Source organism: Boleophthalmus pectinirostris, unplaced genomic scaffold (assembly GCF_026225935.1).
Source record: "Boleophthalmus pectinirostris isolate CB_2022bp ecotype Guang Dong unplaced genomic scaffold, ASM2622593v1 HiC_scaffold_3, whole genome shotgun sequence".
Classification (NCBI taxonomy): Eukaryota; Metazoa; Chordata; class Actinopteri; order Gobiiformes; family Gobiidae; genus Boleophthalmus; species Boleophthalmus pectinirostris.
The window spans coordinates 14,091,678-14,114,755 of record NW_026571299.1 but is presented as its reverse complement, the minus strand read 5'-3'; the positions used below and the strand labels follow the sequence as shown (position 1 = coordinate 14,114,755).

The 23,078-nt window shown below is 37.5% G+C and overlaps 1 protein-coding gene across 6 annotated transcripts in view; it reads right to left on the bottom strand.

The window, feature by feature from the left end:
- LOC110155846 (butyrophilin-like protein 1) overlaps positions 1-23,078 on the bottom strand; it is a 36,396-nt gene that overhangs the window by 6,121 nt on the left and 7,197 nt on the right. The window contains exons 2-5 of one of the 6 annotated variants that reach the window (XM_055160667.1): positions 17,517-17,852; positions 16,515-16,784; positions 14,647-14,763; positions 12,701-12,830 (exon numbers count right to left, since the gene is read on the bottom strand). The exons of 3 other annotated variants lie outside the window; for them this stretch is intronic. In XM_055160667.1, the coding sequence (XP_055016642.1) occupies positions 12,814-12,830; positions 14,647-14,763; positions 16,515-16,784; positions 17,517-17,852 (740 nt within the window). In that variant the 3' untranslated portion in view covers positions 12,701-12,813. Of the gene's footprint in view, positions 1-12,700; positions 12,831-14,646; positions 14,764-16,514; positions 16,785-17,516; positions 17,853-18,477; positions 18,686-23,078 lie in introns of those variants that run through there. 2 more of the 6 variants (XM_055160666.1, XM_055160665.1) reach the window with 2 other exon arrangements.

Below are 23,078 nucleotides of genomic sequence, written 5' to 3'. Positions count from 1 at the left end.
GTCTTGCGCAGACGCTGGTCCAAAGCCCGGAGACAGGAGGCAGAGCAGCGGGAGCAGCGGGAGGCAGGATCATGTCTACACCGTGATGGGAGCAGTGTCCCTGTGGCTCAGGCACAGTGAGACATGGAGAGAAACAGTTCTGCAGGAGCGCAGACTCTTATCACATCTGTGCTTCCGGTCCCATCACTGCAGCGCCACCCACACACGCGCGGGCACGTACTTCAGATATTTATTGCACGGGTTCCAAAAGTTGGGTCTGTGACTCCTGGGGGTCTCCGATGCTTTGTCCAAACCGTTGCAGAATATTAAATGGATACAGGGGTTAAATCACATGACAGTTTACTTGCAGAACAAAGTGTACCAATATCATATAAAATCATATAAATAAGGCAATTTGTGTAAAAGAATGAAAGAGAAAGAGCAAACTAGATTTATTACTACCACTAGTACTACTACTACACTCATTTACACACACTTATAATCTCGACCGTTTGGAGGAAATGTAAATGTGATGATTTCTAACTTTTTGTTCTACTTAATTTATTTGCGTTAAGACATTTTGTAATGACCACAGTACAGCCTTTATAGAATTATGTTTTCCAAATGTGTGCAAAGCTAAATCAATCAACATTACAATCCATTGATTACAAAAAATATATTCTTTAATCTGAAACCAAAAACTAGTATGTGGTATTGAAAACTGATGCTCTTGAATTAAATGTTAAGCAGACATTACATTACATTTAATTTAAAAAGTAAAGTAGTTTTCAGACTTGTTTATTTGCAGTGAAGTGTTTTAACATGTGGCACAATGCACATGCATAGACATTTAATTGATGTATTTTTTTATTTATGTATCAAAGAACCGGGTTATGTTAAGTAACCTTGAGTTCTTTTTTTTAACATTGTTCGGTGTTTCACTGTCGGAGATATGGCCCACAGCAATTAAAGCTCCTGAAGCAGTGGGTCACTGCGTTGCCAGTGACCCTAAAAGGAGGTTAGGGTTAGGGTTAGGTGAAACCAGTTCGAAGACCATCTGTGAAACACAATGGCCTTGTTGTTAAGATCTATAAGGTTGGGTGTGGGGAGTTCTATAATTTTAGCAGTGATGTGTGTTACCTTTGTGAGTTTCGTCTACTCTCTGTATGAGGATCTCATGATTGACAGTGTCAAAAGCAGCACTCAGATCTAACAGGACCGAGTCTTTGCAGTGTTCAGGCGGATGTCATTTGTCACCTTGATAAGAGCCGTCTCAGTGCTGTGTTGGGCTCTAAAACCTGACTGGAAAACATCAAATGATTTGTTCATTTGGAGAAGGTTGGGACGTATTTATACCTTCAGTCCAATTAAAACAGAGCTCAATTCCCCTGAAAGTCCGGACTTTATTTCAGGTGTGAATAAAGACAAGCCAGCTCTGATCTGGACTAAACAAGTGCACGAGACCTGCCTGGGGAGGAGGATTGCCTCTCCACAGATCTGACCTGTAACTTGGTCTGGTTTGGTCTCCATGAAGATAAAAAGGTTTAATGCCATACTGTGGAACATTCCAGATAAAAATAACATCTCCATGGAGAAAAGCATTTGACGGACCCTCTACCAGAAAAGTTACACAATGCACCTTTAACAATATATAGAAACACATTTGGATTTTTATGGATGTGAAACAAAACAAAAAGAAAATAGTTATATTTTCAAAACACAATTACTGTACATAGATAAGCAGTATATATAGCATTGTATGGATATGAATTTTTATTTAATCCACATATTTTGATGGTAAAGTGTGGAAATATGCAAGAATTTTCAGGCCCGACGTAGCTGCAAAAAGGACTTGATGGAAAAGCAAAACGGACAATTCTATGAACTTTGGGTGACATTTATAGATAATAATATTCACTGTACTTTTTTATAGTAATATGTAATGACTACATTTTATAACCTGGGTTTTGTATGCATGTATTTCAATGCAGAGACTCAAGGCACACAGTACATGCACTGATGTTTGTGACTTGTTTTTATTTGGTTTGTAATTGTTTTTATTTTGTTTAATTGTCATTTTTTATTGTTGCTTTGAATTTGAATTTTAGATTTTGTTATTTTTTTGCTACCACTCTAAACTATGCTGCGCTTTGAGCCATAGAAGAATTATTGAAAAGCAGATATAAAAACTGTAATTCACTGAAATGAACAAAAATATGTGAAATAAGTTCTAAAATTTTAACAATTTTATCAGTATTTTTTCGGTGGCTATGTGTTGTTTTATACATGTTTTGGTTTTCATGATGCCATGTTACAGTTTTTCTCCATTGGTTTGGCTCATTTCTTGAAACAGAAATGACATTCTTAAAACTACAAGATCATTTGGCCAAACAGTCTGATAGTTCTGCACAACATTAAAGCTCGTCAGCAAAAGCTCATATCTCTCCCAAAACTGTTCACACAGGCTTCAAAGCAGATTCCTTTCCCATATAAAGAGTCAGTGCCATCAAAATTGCAAAGATCCTTCTCAATTACTTTGGCTCTTTTGCATTCACTTAGTTCTTTTTTTTTCAAAATAACCTGGATGGTTCAGCACAACATCATGTGTGAAAACTAAATTCCTTTCTCATAGAAATAGTCATTGCTCCCAAAATGCAGCGTCCCTTTGGCCTTCTGTCAGCGCTGCAGCTCAAAATGCTTAGATGTTTTGTCACTATGGCAGAAGTCTAACTAACACAATACAATTATGGATAAAACTGAAAAGAAGGATTTCACAGTAAGAGCAGCCTCCAAAATTTGACATCACACACACACACACAGCTCTCACACTGCCAACAAAACTCTAATCATTTTATTCACACACATAAAGTCACTTCCAGACATTAGAGAACATAAAAAGAAAATGTATACAGCATTCTGTGCATGTACCAAATATAAACACAAACAAAACAAAAAAAGTAAAGAAAAATTATATCTAGCCTACAGTGCTGTAAATAAAGGAAATAAAGTTTCTACAATAACACTTTCACTGGGCGCTGTCGTCAGGAGGGAAGAAACGTCGCAAATGTCTCAACCATCCCCTGCCTTGTGATGTCCTCACATGCAGCATCCATTCCATGGAGCAGGGACCTCTGGTCTTCAGCCTGATGTTCATACACTTTCCACCTCCAAGCAGAAAAAAACTCAGTCAGATTGAGGGAAGGAGAGTACAGTGATAGTAGCTCCTTGAGCATCTGTAAACAGGAAAGTGAACCAGGCCTTGATGAGCCACGGTGGAAATTCACACATCCCACATGATCACATAATGAGATAGGACGTTCTTATTTCACCTGACTGACAATTACTGTCATGAATTTATCAAATGTTCATATATATATATATATATATATTTATATAGATATATACATAGATATAGATATAGATATATGGTGTTTATGGTATTTTAATTTTGACAATTGAACAGACTATTGTGCATATGATGACTCAAAGAAATCATGTTGACATGTTTTGGGGAGAACAACCATTAGTCTGAGAAACAACTCATCAGTGGCAGCACGGTGACTGAGTGGCTAGCACTCATGCCTCACAGCAAGAAGGTTCCAGGTTCAGTCCCTGGGCCTTTCTGTGTGGAGTTTGTTTCACCTCGTGCCTGGATGGGTTTACTCCAGGTGCTCCGGTTTCCCCCATCAACTCCAAACATGCTACACAGGTCTCCAGGAAGAACAGTTGATGGTTAAGGTCAGATAAATACAATTGATCAATGAACCTGCCCAGGGACGACAGGTGGAAATTAGCACTGATGCTACAACCTGATGTACAATGCATCTCTCCTGTTAAGGTTGATGTAAAAATTGTGCGCTGTCCCTGTCTCAAATAAATAAATAAACTGTTTAGATCAACAAGATCTATTTATTTATAAAATGTGCTAAATGTTGCCTCATTGTGTTAACTGCAGGTGACTTGTACAGAACCATGTACAAAGATGCACTGAGACACTTGAAGACATGCACAACGACAATTGTAATTTGATGAAATCAATGAGAAATGCCATTCTGTTGTGAACGACTGTGAGGTGGTTTGGAGATTTGTCCATGTTGTTTTGAGAATGTCATTTCTGTTTCAAGAAATGAGCCAAACCAATGGAGAAAAACTGTAATAGAAAATGTTTAAAAAATGGCATTTCACCCAAATAATAAAGCTGCACTATGTAACTTTTTCTGGTACAGGGTCGCTCACTTTCCTTGTCTCCATGGCGATGTCATTGCTTTGTCTGCAAAGTTGCACAGTGTGGCATTAAACTTCTCCATAGACAACTGTATGATTCTAACAGGCAAGTTACAGGTCAGATCTGTGGAGAGACGTCTTTATGTTTATGTTACGTCTTTTTTTTTATGTATTTTTTGAGATATAAAGACAGTGTAATGTCTAATGCAGTGAGTGTACTTTAATGCCACATGATGGAAGATTCAAGGCAAAGCAATAACATCTCCATAGAGACAAGCAGAAAAGTTACACAGTGAATCTTTAAGTACAGTGTTATAATATATCAAAGCACTTGTTAATGGATTTCCTTCACTGTATAACAAACTAAGAACATGCAAATGCAAAAGTGTGTCCTAATCCTGAGTTAAGAGTGTAAGGTGTAACCATGGTAACACAACTTGACTTAATATAATAGATATACAAGCATTTATATAGCTCCATGTTGCCTCAAAAGAATGACACGATTTCACATTTTATTTTGACCATACAAATTGAAAAAAATATAACAAACATGTTATTCACAACTGGCTTCATCAAGATACTCAAATTATACAAAATTATTTACATTACAGTGTCATAACCCAATCAACAGGTCATGTAAAATAAATGTTCAGTTTATCTTTTATTCTTTTTTTAATGCAAGTAATTAAACAGGTCAAAATGTAATAATAACAAAAGACAATAATTCCTACCTATCAGTTAAGAAATGCTGTAATTATATGAAAGGACTATGCAAGCTGCCCTATAATTTAACATTTGACCATCATAATATATTCTTCTTAGCATATATTTCTTTGACGTTAAGTTTTCATTATATCAGATGAAGGTACATAAAGATGTTTATTTTTACCATAAACTTAATGTGTACATGCTAAGTTGCAATTTTCCATGTTTCTTCTTCTTTAAAATACTGATGTGGACAAAAGTTGGTCAGAAGAGTGTGTACAGATTCCAGTGTGATATTTACAGTAATCTAACATTTGAATACTGTATAAAATGTAGTTTATCTTGCCTGTAATTTCTATTGTGAACTGTTTTGAACCTGAACATGTTGGATCAGTTCAGGGACGCTGCTGGACACTTGAGATAACTGTGTATTTTGCATTGGACCTGATGATGATGATGATGATGATGATATAATGTACAGTGTTATGTGTGTTGGCATGGGTCAGACTGTAACATGTACAACAGTAGATCATGTAAATATCACCTTTCCTACTCACTAAACCTGTGCTGTGGATTCTACTCTAATGAAATACATTAAACTATCAAGACTGATTGACTCGTGTTTTGTTGTTGGGTGGAAAAGTATTTTATGCAAATTGAAAAACAAATGAGTGTCAAAATGCACATTAAACACAACACTTAAAAAGAAATGGAACAAAAAAGAAAGATCAAACTAAAAATCAAGTTTATGAAGACTGACCTGTTCAACTCTGGTGTTGCCCCAACAGCATGAAGGATGGGTCAAAAATGGAGACAATACCACACAATAAAATCGTGATAATCTTCATACAAATGAATTGCTATGATTTTATTACCGGTACAAAGGCAAGGGAAGTTTATTTGTATAGCACAATTCGTACACAAGGTAATTCAAAGTGCTTTGCAGAATAAGAAAAACATTAAAATCACAATAAAAACAATTAAAAACATAAATAATCATCATAAAATTAAAGATTAAAATAAAAAAAAGAGAGAGACATTAATTACAAAAATTAGAGAGAAGAGTGTAGAATGAAAACCTTTCAGTCATGTGCAGCTAAACAGAACTGTTCTGAGCCTGGATTTAAACAGCATAAAAAATAGAGGTCTGTCTCACATGTTCAGGAAGACTGTTCCAGGTTTTAGCTGTGTGAACCTGAAACGTTGACTCCCTGTGTTTAGTCCTGACTCTGGGCACCAGCAGGAGGCCGGTCCCTGAGCTCCTCAGAGTACGAGATGGTTCATATGACACTGTGTGCCATATGAACTTTGGTGCTCGGCCATGGAGAGACTTGTACTCAAGCCTCAAGTCTATTCTCTGAGCCACAGGATCCAGCGCAGAGACCTGAGCACAGGACGCATGTGCTCATACGTCCTAGTTCGAGTAAGGACCCGAGCTGCAGCGTCCTGAATCTACTGCAGTGTCTCACAGCTCGTTTGGAGAGGACACTGAGCAGAACATTACAGTAGTCTAACCTACTGGAGACAAAGGAATGGATAACTTTCTCCAGTCTGATTTAGACAGTAAACCTTTGATTTTTGTTATGTTTTTTAGATGGTAAAAAGCTGCAGATGTTATTGATTTGTTCAAGTCTGAGTACATTATTACCCCTAGATTTCTTGCCTGATTTGAAGGTTTTAGAGCAGGGGTGTCAAACATATCACCAGGGGGCCAGAACCGGCCCTCCAAGAACTTTAATTTGGCCCTCGGCTGATTTTCTACTAAAACATTTGAATTATATGTTCTATTAAAATATTGGTAATTTTTTGCTCCGCTAAGCATAGCAGCATCTCTAGTGCCTATGTGCATGGCCCCTCCCAACAGAGCAGCACAAATGAAGACTTGCCTCTTTCCAAACGCTCTTAAAGGATGATTGTTTTGACTTTTGACCGTGACACCCTCATCAGCAAAATGTCAAAAATGAGGTAAGTGGACCCCGAATGCAGGATTTTCCAAGAAAGATTGACTTACTCCTATTTGCATACAAGTTAATGTTAAAACATTGTGCTGAAATTGCATTTTTTTTCCAGGTTGTTCAATTTTGTAAAAGAAAGACTTCATCAATTAAAAAAGATAATAAGATAAAAGTAATAGATTTGCATTTCTCAGCACAAATATTTGAACCTATTGCTATTTTTGGGGTCTAAATGCCATGAGTTTTCTGATCTGGCCTCTTTGGGATTGCAGTAGGTTGGATACGGCCCCCAGACCAAAATGAGTTTGACACCCCTCTTTTAGAGAGAGAGACTGGAGGTGACTGCTGACACTGTCCCTTTGTTTCTGTGGACCAAACACTATGACTTCAGTCTTGTCTGAGTTTAGCTGGAGAAAGTTGTTTTGCATCCACACACTGATCTGTTGGATGCAGTGACAAAGTGAGTCCACTGGTCCATAGTCTCCTGCTGCCAGAGAGACGTAGATCTGAGTGTCGTCTGCATAATTGTGGTGGTAGACACATTATTGCTGCTTATTAACTGGCCTAATGGCAGCATGTAGAGATTGAACAACAGGGGGATCAAGGATTGACCCCTGAGGCACCCCACAGGTCAGGGCCATGTGATCTGAGACACAGTTTCCAATTTCAACAAAATACTTTCTGTCTTCTAGATAGGACTTGAACCAGTTTAGTACAGTACCAGAGATGCCCACCCAGTCCTCTAGTCTCTGTAAGAGGATCCCATGATCGACAGTGTCAAAAGCAGCACTCAGATCTAACAGGATCAAGACTGAGACTTTGCCTGCATCAGTGTTCAGGCCGATGTCATTTGTCACCTTGATAAGAGCAGTCTCAGTGCTGTGGTGGGCTCTAAAACCTGACTGGAAAACATCAAAGGAGTTGTTCATTTGGAGAAAGTTAGTAAGCTGTTGGTAAACAACTTTTTCAAGGACTTTGCTAAAAAACTGCAGATTTGACACGGGTCGGAAATTGTTCAGTACAAAAAGTTTGACATCTAAAAACTTATCAGGCTGTGTCTCACCAAGCATTAACCGTTGTGAAAAAGGTGTATTCAGCCACTTGACATCGCTAAACCAATGAAATGTCAGGAAAGTTTTTAGGGCAGCCTATCGCTGCTTCTGATTGGTTAACTTCAGGGTCGGTGTCTTTTTTTAGCCAATCACTGTCTCTAATTCCAAAAACAAAGGAAAAACTTTGCAGCTGCTCTGAATGAGACGAGAGTGCAGTCTGATCTGTCACTGCTGCTGATACTCACAGTAAAATAAAGAGCCCTTTTACACTGACAGTAACAATAATGGATTTATAGTAGAGGAACAAGGAATTAGTTATTCTAAAAACTAAACCAGAACATGCCAATAAACCAGAGTTAGAGAGCTGCATGTTTCCTGTGGATTGTATTTGTGGAAGAAACGTGGTGTCTCTCTTAACAGGGAGAGCAGTAACTCTACAAGTCTGTGATGAGACAGGGTCAATAAGACACAATAATGCGAGAAGTGCTATGGTTTAATGTTAGCGGTTAAGCTCTAGTCCTTTGTGAGGTGTTTATGAGATGTTTTGCACTTTTAGACCGAGATATGCAGACATATCCAGGTCTAACAGCACATTGCGTGAACCCAGTGTGGAGTTCTGGAGCTGTGCCATGTCCCGTATCAGCTGCATTTTGACTCCATGTCCCTCCCTTTCATGTTTAACAAGTCCATTTGACTTTGATACAGTGTAATACCCTATGATTAAAGCAGACTTTAGCAATCGCCGCACTGTAGAGCGGTTAGATGGACTGCTTTGCTCTTGTGGCACCGGCAGAACTTGAATGAGTTCAGACAGAGTTAAAAGTGACAGACACGGCAAAGATTTTTCAAGAGAATGCAGGTATAGCGTGGAATTCAGTGATGTTAGGGCCCATGTCCAGTGCATGAAAATAATAAGCCGCTATGTTAGTTATGCTGCAGATTGTCTGTTTCATTCAGTGACAGTCCGGTCATGCGGGGAGGGGCCACAAGAGGGGCCGGGCTCGTGGGAGTGGGTGGTAAGAAGTACAGCTGAACTTGCACCTTTCGTATGTCTACTGTCACTGTCAAGCTCTGATGACCTGCAGAACAGAAAACAAACATGCTTAATTAATCTACACTCTATATCACCAAACACATTATTTTGTTGAAATTCTTACCTGAGCTTACCTGATAGCTTTTTTTAGTGAGTACAATAACGCATTGCTTAGATTGTTATGAAAACCGCTACTGCCAGACCCAAAAGAGAACACATAGCACTAAGAACTGGAACAGCAACCGATCCAGTGGCAGAATCTTAAAAATTAAAAAAAACTAAAATGTTTGTTAAGATGAACTGATGTAATTATGTGCATCCCTGTGAAATTATCAGCTACTATTTGAGCAGTTTAAACGGCTGACCATAAGATAGGTAAAATATTCTGTTATATAAGTTCTGTCTATATTTTACTTATTGCTCTTAATAGACAAATATGATTAATAAAAAAATATGATTTTGAAAAAAAAACAGTAAGTAATAATTATAATTATTAACATTAATAATTATTCATGATTAATGTTACGGTAAACATGATTGTATATACACTTTTGGAAAGCACCAAATATCTCTACTAGTACTATGTATTTTACACCCAACTGCATAAATGAGTATCTATGGTAAATGTAGTGTTGGGACTATTGTTGTTATTTTCTTAAAATTTTTTTGACCACTTAAAACTAACTAATGGCAAAAAAGACACGTACCTTTGATCCCATTCTTTTTCTGAGACACACACAAAAAGAAAACAAAGTTACAAGAAGAAAAAGTTAAAAGTTCCAGCCTTTGCCTTAACATTATATTAACTTGACAAGAATGCACCACATTGACAGTAGAATGATGTACAACCAAGGTAGAATTTCCAAACATCACTGGGAAATATGTGTGCTGTTTCACTTTGAGAAAAGGTTTGGAACATGAAGTCATGGACTAGTGCTGATAAACAAACGGGAGCATTTTTACACAATCTATTAATGACATAGACTGTATAAAAATATATATATATATACAGTCAGTATATATATGTCTGATATAGCAGAAGTACGATTGTAACTGAGATGACATTATTCTTTGAGGTAAGAAGTTTTATAGACTGTTTTCTGTCTATTATAACACAGCACGTACAGTACACAGGGACTCATCTCCATGATCTTGTTGCTAGTCTTGGTCAGGACTATTTTAGCTGCAGGATTGTGCCTATGGTGCATGTTTTGGGTTGAGGAGGGAAACCAGAGATCCCAAAGGAAAGACACACAGTCACAGGGAGAACATGCAAACTCCACACAAAGGCCTGGGTGACTTGTCTTGTTTGCTCATAAAAATGTAAACATTGTTCTCTGTAGCTTTTGATCAAAACAGCTAGCTCCTTGTGCCACTTGTGTCAGCTTCTGTCGGACTAAAGGACACGACTCAGTGGAATATATGAGTATATATACCCGGACAAGATGGTGTTATTTATGTTTAGTTTAGTTTAGTTTAGTTAGATAATGAGACAGGGACAGTGCACAATTTACATTAACCTTAACAGGAGAGATGCATTGTACCAGGTTGTAGCACCAGTGTTAATTTCTACCTGTCGTCCCTGAGCAGGTTCATTGATTCATTGTATTTAATTGACCTAAGCTCTCAACTCTCAGCTATTCTTTCTGGAGACCTATGTAGCATGTTTTGGGTTGATGAGGGGAAATCAAAGCTCCTGAGGAAACCCATTCAGACACGGGGAGAAACATGCAAAGTCCACACAGAAAGGCCCAGGCAACCCACAACCCGGAACCTTCTTGCTGTGAGGCATGAATGCTAGTCACTCAGTCACCGTGCCGCCACGTGTTCAGTGGTGGATTTTGTTTGTTTGGGCTTCATGTTGTTGATGTCTTTTTTTTGTGTGTTAAATCATGTGACCCCTGTTCCAAGACAATTCTGTCCCACAGGCAGTGTTGGGAAGGTGACTTTTAAAATGTATTCCCCTACAGATTACAGATTACATATACCCCAAAATGTAGTTTGTAACGGAATCCATTAAATTACTTTAGGGGAGTAATGTAATCTGAATACTTTGGATTACTTGATTTGCTGTAGAGAAGCAAAGACTAGGATATCGTAACATAAGATATTTTGTTTGCTAAAAGAAAATAAAAAGCTGTTAAATCCTCTTTTAGACCTGGTTTAGTCCTGGTTTAGACCTGGTTTTAGTTTCCTGGTTTAGTCCTGGTTTAGTCCTGGTTTAGACCTGGTTTAGTCCTGGTTTTAGTTCCTGGTTTAGTTCCTGGTTTAGTCCTGGTTTAGTCCTGGTTTAGTCCTGGTTTAGACTGGTTTAGACCTGGTTTAGACCTGGTTTAGACCTGGTTTAGACCTGGTTTAGACCTGGTTTTACCTGGTTCTGGTTTCAGACCTGGTTTAGACCTGGTTTTAGTCTTGGTTTTAGGCCTGGTTTAGACCTGGTTTAGACCTGGTTTAGTCCTGGTTTAGACCTGGTTTAGACCTGGTTTAGATCTAGTTTAGTCCTGGTTTAGACCTGGTTTTAGTCTTAGTTTTAGATCTAGTTTAGTCCTGGTTTAGTCCTGGTTTAGACCTGGTTTAGACCTGGTTTAGACCTGGTTTAGACCTTGGTTAGTCCTGGTTTAGATCTAGTTTAGACCTGGTTTTAGTCCTGGTTTAGACCTGTTTTAGTCTGGTTTAGACCTGGTTTAGACCTAGTTTAGATCTAGTTTAGACCTGGTTTTAGTCCTGGTTTAGATCTAGTTTAGACCTGGTTTAGTCCTGGTTTAGATCTAGTTTAGACCTGGTTTAGTCTTGGTTTAGTCCTGGTTTAGACCTTGTGTTAGTCCTGGTTTAGATCTGGTTTAGACCTGGTTTAGACCTGGTTTAGATCTAGTTTATATCTAGTTTAGACCTGGTTTTAGTCCTGGTTTAGATCTAGTTTAGACCTGGTTTAGTCCTGGTTTAGATCTAGTTTAGACCTGGTTTAGTCCTGGTTTAGATCTAGTTTAGACCTGGTTTAGTCCTGGTTTAGACCTGGTTTAGACCTTGTGTTAGTTCTGGTTTAGATCTAGTTTAGACCTGGTTTCCGGCAATGAGTGGAATTACCAAAAGAAAAAAAAGGGGGGAATATAGCCCAAAATGTGAAAACAGGAAAATACCGCTGTGTAATCCATTTATTTTAACAAAATAACTGTAATCCAATTACCACTCACTGAAACAGTAACTGTAACTGAATACAGTTACTCATAATTTGTACTCTGATTACGTAACTCTGGTACATGTAATCTGTTACTCTCCAACACTGCCCACAGGAGACTATAAAGAATGATCTTATATTTTGTAGTCAGTCCCTTGTCCTTTATTTGGGTCTACTGTGTGTATATAAAGGACCCTGAATCTCTTATAAAGAAATAATCAATATTGGTTTGTCACTTAATCCTTTTGTTTGTCACACAATTGATAACTAGCATTACTAAACATTTATTTATTTATTTTAGAATTAAAATTTAATCACCTGTCATCATCATATAAGACATTTTCTACAGTTAAAAAAGTGGTTATTTATCACATTTGCTAAAGATATACATCATTCATTTGAAAACATTCTCAAATATTAACACATGCCAAGAACATCAGAACAATAATTATAAACAGATATTTTCAATGGCCAAGTTACAAATAGTTTTAAATTATTTCAGCCAAACAATACATTTATAAATGGACAATCATGTAAAAGATCTACAACATAAAGTAATTGAAGCATCTGGTGTAAATTTTAGTTTCGTGGTTTATTTCAGCATTTGTTGCTCCATGTAAAAATTAGCAGTGCCATACATAATTACATTTTGCATATATCAAAATAAAACCAAAGTCAAGGATTGGGGTTTTAATATGTTTGTTTACCTGCAACAAAAGGAAATTGTATAATTATGCAAATCACATCATTTAAAAATTTAAACGTGTACATTGAATAATTCTGCTGACGGTAACATACTATTTGTTTTTGCTATTCACATTTAAAGAAATAATTATGTTTATTTTTCTAAATGATGCAATATTGATCTAAACAGATTTGTAACAGAATGGACTTCCTGTTCAAAACTACAGAGATGAGAAGCCCCACCACTTTACAGTGGCATTTTACCATAGCAAGCAGCAGATACTTTTTTTTTTTAACCTTTGTTCTGCATCCAAGACTTGAACGCTCAGAAAATTGCCATTTTCACTTACCCCCTATCTCAGCCCATTGTTCTTTTAATTATTTTTTTTTAATACAGACTTTGGTTCAAGCTTGTTGGGTTCAAAATTGGCACACAGCCATTAGCAGGCATAAAAACAATCTCTGCACATACTAATCCAGAAACATGTGTTGTTTGTTTGTAATTTGGTGCTAAATAGTCAGGTCCAGAAGGACATCTGCTACAAGTGATCAATAAAAGGAATGAGGAACAGGGTTATACATCAGGTTATGGTTAAGGTCAGGATTAGGAAAACGTTAAGATTAAGATTTTGTTAAGAACAGGGTTAAATAGTCCCTGTTCTTCTGGACCCAACTATCTATCTAACCTGGAATTACTCTACAACACATATGTTGTATGTATGTGCAGTTATAATGTTGTACTATGTTGTTACACTACTAATTAAAGAGCGTACTTGTGTTATAAAAATGTCACATGTTGAATAAATTCTGATAAACTCAGGTAGATATTTTTTGACACGGCAACTTTTATAGACAGAGCTTTCAATTTGCTCATCTCGACAAATGGAAGTTTCTGTTCTTAAGGTTTTATAGGTCATTAATACTTTTTACAATTAACAAAATGTAAAATAATTATTTTAGTTTCATACTCAGAAAAAAGCATATTTATTATATATATATTTTCTTTAAACCTTGGGTACCCAACGTTCTTGTGTAACTGAGTACATTTTATTTTATTCCAAAGAGTATATTGTAAATGCTGCATTTTGTAACAAAAGGAGACTGTGTGCTGTTTGTAGATAACAACAAGCACAATCAGAGATGGCAACTTGATCCCCCATGAGCCACTGGATGGGGGCTTGTGTGATGACTGGGTGAATATTTTAGCCTGCAGAAGGTTCAGAAATTGCCTGAAATTGCTTATCCTTTATAATGGTGTGACCGTTAAATTGACCCGTGTGACTTTTTTTTTTTGGTGGCGTCAGGCACGGGGGCTTGACCCACGTTCCAAATTTGGTGACATTCGGTCAATAAATGTCGGAATTATTGCAGGTGGACAGACACACAGACACACACAGGGTGAATACAAAACCCTGGTCAACCCTTCGGGACCAGGTCATAAAGTATTTTTTTGTTTCTTGTTAATCTGGAAGAACTGAAAGCAGAGCTGACTGACTTCTCTTGGGTGATTCACCCCAGTTTTACTTTGCCACCTAGAAAAACATCAATTTTTTATATTCATGTATTTATTTGTTTGATATGATATAGCACAGCTGTTGGTGGAAACAGGAGGCAGGTGAAAACAAAACATTTCTGAGTACTCAAGCCCCAAATGCAGGACAATACAATGACAAACATGCATGAATCAATAAAAATGTTTGTATGTTTGATTCATTATTGCTGCTGCTTCTTCAATTTGAATTTGAGGATTTATTTATCTATGAATCTGTCTATCTAAAAGCTAATAAATGTTAATAAACGTTAATGTCACCTTTAAATTTAAATAAGAAGTGAACTAACCTTTACCAGGGCAACTCAGAACCAGAATGCCTCTGAAATGGAGCACTGCTAACAACACTCCAACGACTGCAACAGTAACAACAGCAGTAAGTACAATAGGCACGAGAGGCGAGTAATCTGAAAATGAAAGAGAAATCAGAAGATTGAGTCATACACTGTCCTAAAAAAACAAAGCATTTCTTTGCTTCACAGTGAGTAATTAACAGTGCAACATACTTAACACTGTTCAATTTTCTTAAAACACAAACCATGACACTTCATACATGTATCTATCCCAATGTATCAACACATTTCCCCTCTGACAGTGTTGAATCATATTGATAATATATTGACAGATTCAGGGTTTCTTACTAATCGTTTACTAAATGAAGTTCAGGAGCAGGACTACGTCACAACTAAATCAACATCCTTGTCATTTTTTTCTGCTCCCCGATGCCGATAGCTAACTGATTTAAACCAGGAGGTTCACTTAATACAAGTCAGTTTATTTTTGTAAAGCCCAAAGTCATGACAACAGTCATCTCACAGTCTTAAGATAATTGATTTAACCAATAGAAAGTTAGACAATCAAAGGATAAGGAAGGATATTCTCTCAACCCATCTTTCCCTCTATGGCAAGTCTAAGAACCAGTGGGTTTAAGTTATCATGTGATCCTAGTGAAAGAACCCAAGCTCCCAAACCAAAATCATCAATTATTAATTATTGTTTTGTAAAGTCTGCTATTGTGATAGCAGACTGTAGTACATTTGCAGTAACTGTTTAATTTGTAATATCTTAAAGAAATTAAAAATTGTGAGGAGACATTCTACTACATGAAGAATAATATTGGATTGGTGGACATCAGCAAAATAACAACTATAACGTCCACTGTCTGATGTCTTTGTTGTCGTGAATAGTAAGAGGCATTTCCAGATTTGACCTCATGTTGAAAATGTTTCAGTCTCCTTTCACATTGTCTGTCTTCCTCCACCGTGCCGCTGTCACAGAGAAACACCTCCTTATGATCTTTCCACCATAAAAACACTTTGCTCTCAATGTTCTTTTTGGAGTCCAGAGAACAGGGCAGAACTGCATCATCTCTTTACACCACCATCACATCTTAGCCATTACTGTATCTTATATTCATTGCTTTTAATGTCAGATTTTATTTTAAATTAAACCAGCAAACTAGGTTTTGGTGTTTTAGTGTTTTTTGTGCAAATACAAAATAGTGGCATACCTACTACCGTGAGAATAATGTGGGATTTTTGGATATGTGAATAGTGACAGCTGTATAGTCCTCTATCAGACATCTGTGTCTTCAGTATCTTTATGGAGGCTTATAGTAGAAGAAATAGTGCCTTGGTTGTGCCTCACAGCAATGAAATGCAAGTGCACACAAGGATGGACTGTGGGCTTCCACATGATCCTGCTCTCTAAAGTCAAAACACTTGCAAAAGGACTGGATTGTTGGACAAATATCGAACTTGGGTTGAATAATTGAAAAGCCATAATAAAATATTCCCCAATAACATGGCCTTTTTTTATTTAGCAGCAGTAAGATTGTATTCTGATACTGAGATGACAATACTTTCTGTATTTTTAAACCTACAATATTTTTTCCTAAACACAGCACGTAGAGTACACAGGGACTCATCTCCATGATCTTGTTGCTAGTCTTGGTCAGGACTACTTCAGCTGCAGGATTGTGCCTATGGTGCATGTTGTGGTTTGATGGGGGAAACCAGAGTGTATGAAGGAAACACATCCAGTCACAGGGAGAACATGCAAACTCCACACACAAAGGCCTGGACATCTGATCTTGTTTGCTCATAAAAATGTAAGCATTGTTCTCTGTAGCTTTTGATCAACAACCTCTTATTCTCACCTGGAATGTGCACTTTCATTGTATTACTGATCTGATGGTAGATGCTGCTCTGAGTGACCACACAGGTGTAGTTGTCACTCCTGGTCACATTCAGTTGAAGTTCAACATGAGAGCGTCCATTTTGATTCTGTGGAACATGATTTGCCAGAACGTCCCCATCACTGTTTCTCCACTCCACCTCAGGTTCAGGGACACCTTCAGCTTTACACTTCAGCTGTCGCCAAGTAACTTCATCATGAACAGTTTCAATGTATGGCACTTGAGCTGCTCCTGAGGAAAGAATAAAAAGCCTTGACTAAAATTTCCTTCAATTCTGTCTCTGAATCCTTTAAAGTACAAACAGCTGGACTATTTGTGGACCTGAAGCTCTGTGGTTTTGACCTCTGCTGTCTGATCTACTCCCATTATAAGTGGAGGTATGGATCATTTGTTGGATCTTGAAAATTACTTTTGTTTTTTTGTTTTTTTACAACTGAAGCCAAAATAACGAGTCTAGAATTTTAATTTATGCTGTCAGTGAACAAGGGTGTTGAAGTATGAGCTACTTTTAAGAAGTTTTGTTTTATGTGGAACAGAAACATTTAATATTTTTACACTTATCAGGAGCTACTCACCAGGAACGTTCTCTCCAATCTTTAAAACAACTGTAAAACAGAAATAAAAAAACATGTAGAAAGGTGTTAATAATTGTTAGATAAATCAAATGAGATGCAGTACAAGTATTTCATGTGTGGTCCTCAGAGGAACATTTGACTCAACATTATCTGTCACGTTGCATGTGGTATGAACCTGGATCTGATCAGGTTTTAGTCTGGGGATCTTTTCTTTAATATTAAATGACAAAAAAATAATAATAATAAAAAAATACTGAGGGGCAAAAAAATGAGGATGATGCATATGCAAAGTAAAACAGCACACACCACATAACAGACAACAAACAAACACAAAGAAGCCAAACAGAAGCTGTGACACATAATTTATTTGAATGACTTAAATACTCACCCACATTAAGGATAATGTTAACCACAGATGTGACAGGATTCATTATCAAACAGGTGTATGTGCCACTGTCCTCCAAACGTGTGTTTTTGATCTTTATGGAGGCATTTCCAGATTTGAGTTCATCTTTAAAGAACTCAACACGACCCACGAACTGTTCACTTTGACCTAGGAGGCCCTGGCCGTAGTATGAGCCTTTGTTATACATAAACACCTCCATCTTCTCTTCTTCTCCATTGTCTTTCCTCCAGTCAAACTGCTCAATGTTCTGTCCAGAGCTCAGAGCACAAGGGAGAAGAGCATCTTCCCCTTCTGACACAGTCACCATATTATTGGGCCCTACAACATACAACACAACAAGTATCAGCACAGACAATCTTTTTAAATGGACAAGACTAAATATCATGGAGAGAGGGAGGATACAAAAGAAACTAGAAAAGAAGTGAGGCCCATTAATACAGATAGAAGAACAGTGTTTAAGCAGAAGGCTATTCAAGTACTTTGAACAATAGGCTATAGATGGAACATTTTAGTTTTTTTTTTTTTTTTTTTTTGTTTTTTTTGTTTTTTTGTTTTTTGACCTCCGAAGGAAGAATCAGGTTAGATCAATGTTTTTTATGCACCGCTCCTGCATAAAACGACGGAAGCTCTCACCACCAGAGGTCACTACAATCCACATAATAATTGATATTCTGCTGGAGTCGAGTCTACAAATCCCTACAAATCCCTGCTAAAGTTATGAGACACAAATAATGACGTCACGAAATGACACTAGATGCACTTTCATCAATAATAGCCTTTGTACAAGTCTAATACATCCTGATGTGAAATAAGTTTCATGGATGTCCAAAATCACTGGGTTAATCCACAGTGACGCAGGTGTCGGAAAACAGCACAGACCCGCAAACAAACACAAACTGTCACAAATGAACCAGTGGAGCAGGTGTCGTGTGGTTTTCTTACTTGGTGTCTTGCGCAGACGCTGGTCCAAAGCCCGGAGACAGGAGGCAGAGCAGCGGGAGCAGCGGGAGCAGGATCATGTCTACACCGTGATGGGAGCAGTGTCCCTGTGGCTCAGACACAGTGAGACATGGAGAGACACAGTTCTGCAGGAGCGCAGACTCTTATCACATCTGTGCTTCCGGTCCCATCACTGCAGCGCCACCCACACACGCGCGGGCACGTACTTCAGATATTTATTGCACGGGTTCCAAAAGTTGGGTCTGTGACTCCTGGGGGTCTCCGATGCTTTGTCCAACCGTTGCAGAATATTAAATGGATACAGGGGTTAAATCACATGACAGTTTACTTGCAGAACAAAGTGTATCAATATCATATAAAATCATATAAATAAGGCAATTTGTGTAAAAGAATGAAAGAGAAAGAGCAAACTAGATTTATTACTACCACTAGTACTACTACTACACTCATTTACACACACTTATAATCTCGACCGTTTGGAGGAAATGTAAATGTGATGATTTCTAACTTTTGTTCTACTTTAATTTATTTGCGTTAAGACATTTTGTAATGACCACAGTACAGCCTTTATCGAATTATGTTTTCCAAATGTGTGCAAAGCTAAATCAACATCAACATTCAATCCATTGATTACAAAAATATATATTCTTTAATCTGAAACCAAAAACTAGTATGTGGTATTGAAAACTGATGCTCTTGAATTAAATGTTAAGCAGACATTACATTACATTTAATTTAAAAAGTAAAGTAGTAGATAAGTAGACCTGTTTATTTGCAGTGAAGTGTTTTAACATGTGGCACAATGCACATGCATAGACATTTAATTGATGTATTTTTTTTATTTATGTATCAAAGAACCGGGTTATGTTAAGTAACCTTGAGTTCTTTTTTTTAACATTGTTCGGTGTTTCACTGTCGGAGATATGGCCCACAGCAATTAAAGCTCCTGAAGCAGTGGGTCACTGCGTTGCCAGTGACCCTAAAAGGAGGTTAGGGTTAGGGTTAGGTGAAACCAGTTCGAAGATCATCTGTGAAACACAATGGCCTTGTTGTTAAGATCTATAAGGTTGGGTGTGGGGAGTTCTATAATTTTAGCAGTGATGTGTGTTACCTTTGTGAGTTTCGTCTACTCTCTGTATGAGGATCTCATGATTGACAGTGTCAAAAGCAGCACTCAGATCTAACAGGACCGAGTCTTTGCAGTGTTCAGGCGGATGTCATTTGTCACCTTGATAAGAGCCGTCTCAGTGCTGTGTTGGGCTCTAAAACCTGACTGGAAAACATCAAATGATTTGTTCATTTGGAGAAGGTTGGGACGTATTTATACCTTCAGTCCAATTAAAACAGGCTAGAGCTCAATTCCCCTGAAAGTCCGGACTTTATTTCAGGTGTGAATAAAGACAAGCCAACTCTGATCTGGACTAAACAAGTGCACCGAGACCTGCCTGGGGAGGAGGACTGCCTCTGCACAGATCTGACCTGTAACTTGGTCTGGTTTGGTCTCCATAAAGATTAAAAGGTTTAATGCCATACTGTGGAACATTCCAGATAAAAATAACATCTCCGTGAAGAAAAGCATTTGACGGACCCTCCACCAGAAAAGTTACACAATGCACCTTTAACAATATATAGAAACACAATTTGGATTTTTTTATGGCCATGTTGAGATTTGTCGACAAAACAAAAAGAAAATAGTTATATTTTCAAAACACAATTACTGTACATAGATAAGCAGTATATATAGCATTGTATGGATATGAATTTTTATTTAATCCACATATTTTGATGGTAAAGTGTGGAAATATGCAAGAATTTTCAGGCCCGACGTAGCTGCAAAAAGGACTTGATGGAAAAGCAAAACGGACAATTCTATGAACTTTGGGTGACATTTATAGATAATAATATTCACTGTACTTTTTTATAGTAATATGTAATGACTACATTTTATAACCTGGGTTTTGTATGCATGTATTTCAATGCAGAGACTCAAGGCACACAGTACACGCACTGATGTTTGTGACTTGTTTTTATTTGGTTTGTAATTGTTTTTATTTTGTTTAATTGTCATTTTTTATTGTTGCTTTGAATTTGAATTTTAGATTTTGTTATTTTTTTGCTACCACTCTAAACTATGCTGCGCTTTGAGCCATAGAAGAATTATTGAAAAGCAGATATAAAAACTGTAATTCACTGAAATGAACAAAAATATGTGAAATAAGTTCTAAAATTTTAACAATTTTATCAGTATTTTTCGGTGGCTGTGTTGTTACAGTTTTTCTCCATTGGTTTGGCTCATTTCTTGAAACAGAAATGACATTCTTAAAACACTACAAGTTCATTTGGCCAAACAGTCTGATAGTTCTGCACAACATTAAACGCTCGTCAGCAAAAGCTCATATCTCTCCCAAAACTGTTCACACAGGCTTCAAAGCAGATTCCTTTCCCATATAAAGAGTCAGTGCCATCAAAATTGGCAAAGATCCTTCTCAATTACTTTGGCTCTTTTGCATTCACTTAGTTCTTTTTTTTTTTCAAAATAACCTGGATGGTTCAGCACAACATCATGTGTGAAAACTAAATTCCTTTCTCATAGAAATAGTCATTGCTCCCAAAATGCAGCGTCCCTTTGGCCTTCTGTCAGCGCTGCAGCTCAAAATGCTTAGATGTTTTGTCACTATGGCAGAGGTCTAACTAACACAATACAATTATGGATAAAACTGAAAAGAAGGATTTCACAGTAAGAGCAGCCTCCAAAATTTGACATCACACACACACACACAGCTCTCACACTGCCAACAAAACTCTAACCGTTTTATTCACACACATAAAGTCACTTCCAGACATTAGAGTACATAAAAAGAAAATGTGTACAGCATTCTGTACATGTACCAAATATAAACACAAACAAACAAAAAAAAGTAAAGAAAAATGATATCGAGCCTACAGTGCTGTAAATAAAGGAAATAAAGTTTCTACAATAACACTTTCACTGGGCGCTGTCGTCAGGAGGGAAGAAACGGCGCAAATGTCTCAACCATCCCCTCCCTTGTGATGTCCTCACATGCAGCATCCATTCCATGGAGCAGGGACCTCTGGTCTTCAGCCTGATGTTCATACACTTTCCACCTCCAAGCAGAAAAAAACTCAGTCAGATTGAGGGAAGGAGAGTACGGTGGTAGTAGCTCCTTGAGCATCTTTAAATAGGAAGTGAACCAGGCCTTGATGAGCCACGGTGGAAATTCACACTGTCCCACATGATCACATAATGTGATAGGAAGTTCTTATTTCACCTGACTGACAATTACTGTCATGAATTTATCAAATGTTCATATATATATATATATATATATTATATAGATATATACATAGATATAGATATAGATATATGGTGTTTATGGTATTTTTAATTTTGACAATTGAACAGACTATTGTGCATATGATGACTCAGACAAACAATGAAATCATGTTGACATGTTTTGGGGAGAACAACCATTAGTCTGAGAAACAACTCATCAGTGGCAGCACGGTGACTGAGTGGCTAGCACTCATGCCTCACAGCAAGAAGGTTCCAGGTTCAGTCCCTGGGCCTTTCTGTGTGGAGTTTGTTTCTCCTCGTGTCTGGATGGGTTTACTCCAGGTGCTCCGGTTTCCCCCATCAACTCCAAACATGCTACACAGGTCTCCAGGAGTTGATGGTTAAGGTCAGATAAATACAATTGATCAATGAACCTGCCCAGGGACGACAGGTGGAAATTAGCACTGATGCTACAACCTGATGTACAATACCTCTCTCCTGTTAAGGTTGATGTAAAAATTGTGCGCTGTCCCTGTCTCATTAAATAAATAAACAGTTTAGATCAACAAGATCTATTTATTTGGAAAATGTGCTAAATGTTGCCTCATTGTGTTAACTGCAGGTGACTTGTACAGAACCATGTACAAAGATGCACTGAGACACTTGAAACATGCACAACGACAATTGTAATTTGATGAAATCAATGAGAAATGCCATTCTGTTTGTGAACGACTGTGAGGTGGTTTGGAGATTTGTCCATGTTGTTTTGAGAATGTCATTTCTGTTTCAAGAAATGAGCCAAACCAATGGAGAAAAACTGTAATAGAAAATGTTTAAAAAAATGGCATTTCACCCAAATAATAAAGCTGCACTATGTAACTTTTTCTGGTACAGGGTTGCTCCCTTGTCTCCATGGCGATGTCATTGCTTTGTCTGCAAAGTTGCACAGTGTGGCATTAAACTTCTCCATAGACAACTGTATGATTCTAACAGGCAAGTTACAGGTCAGATCTGTGGAGAGATGACGTCTTTATGTTTATGTTACGTCTTTTTTTTTTATGTATTTTTTGAGATATAAAGACAGTGTAATGTCTAATGCAGTGAGTGTACTTTAATGCCACATGATGGAACATTCAAGGCAAAGCAATAACATCTCCATAGAGACAAGCAGAAAAGTTACACAGTGAATCTTTAAGTACAGTATTATAATATATCAAAGCACTTGTTAATGGATTTCCTTCACTGTATAACAAACTAAGAACATGCAAATGCAAAAGTGTGTCCTAATC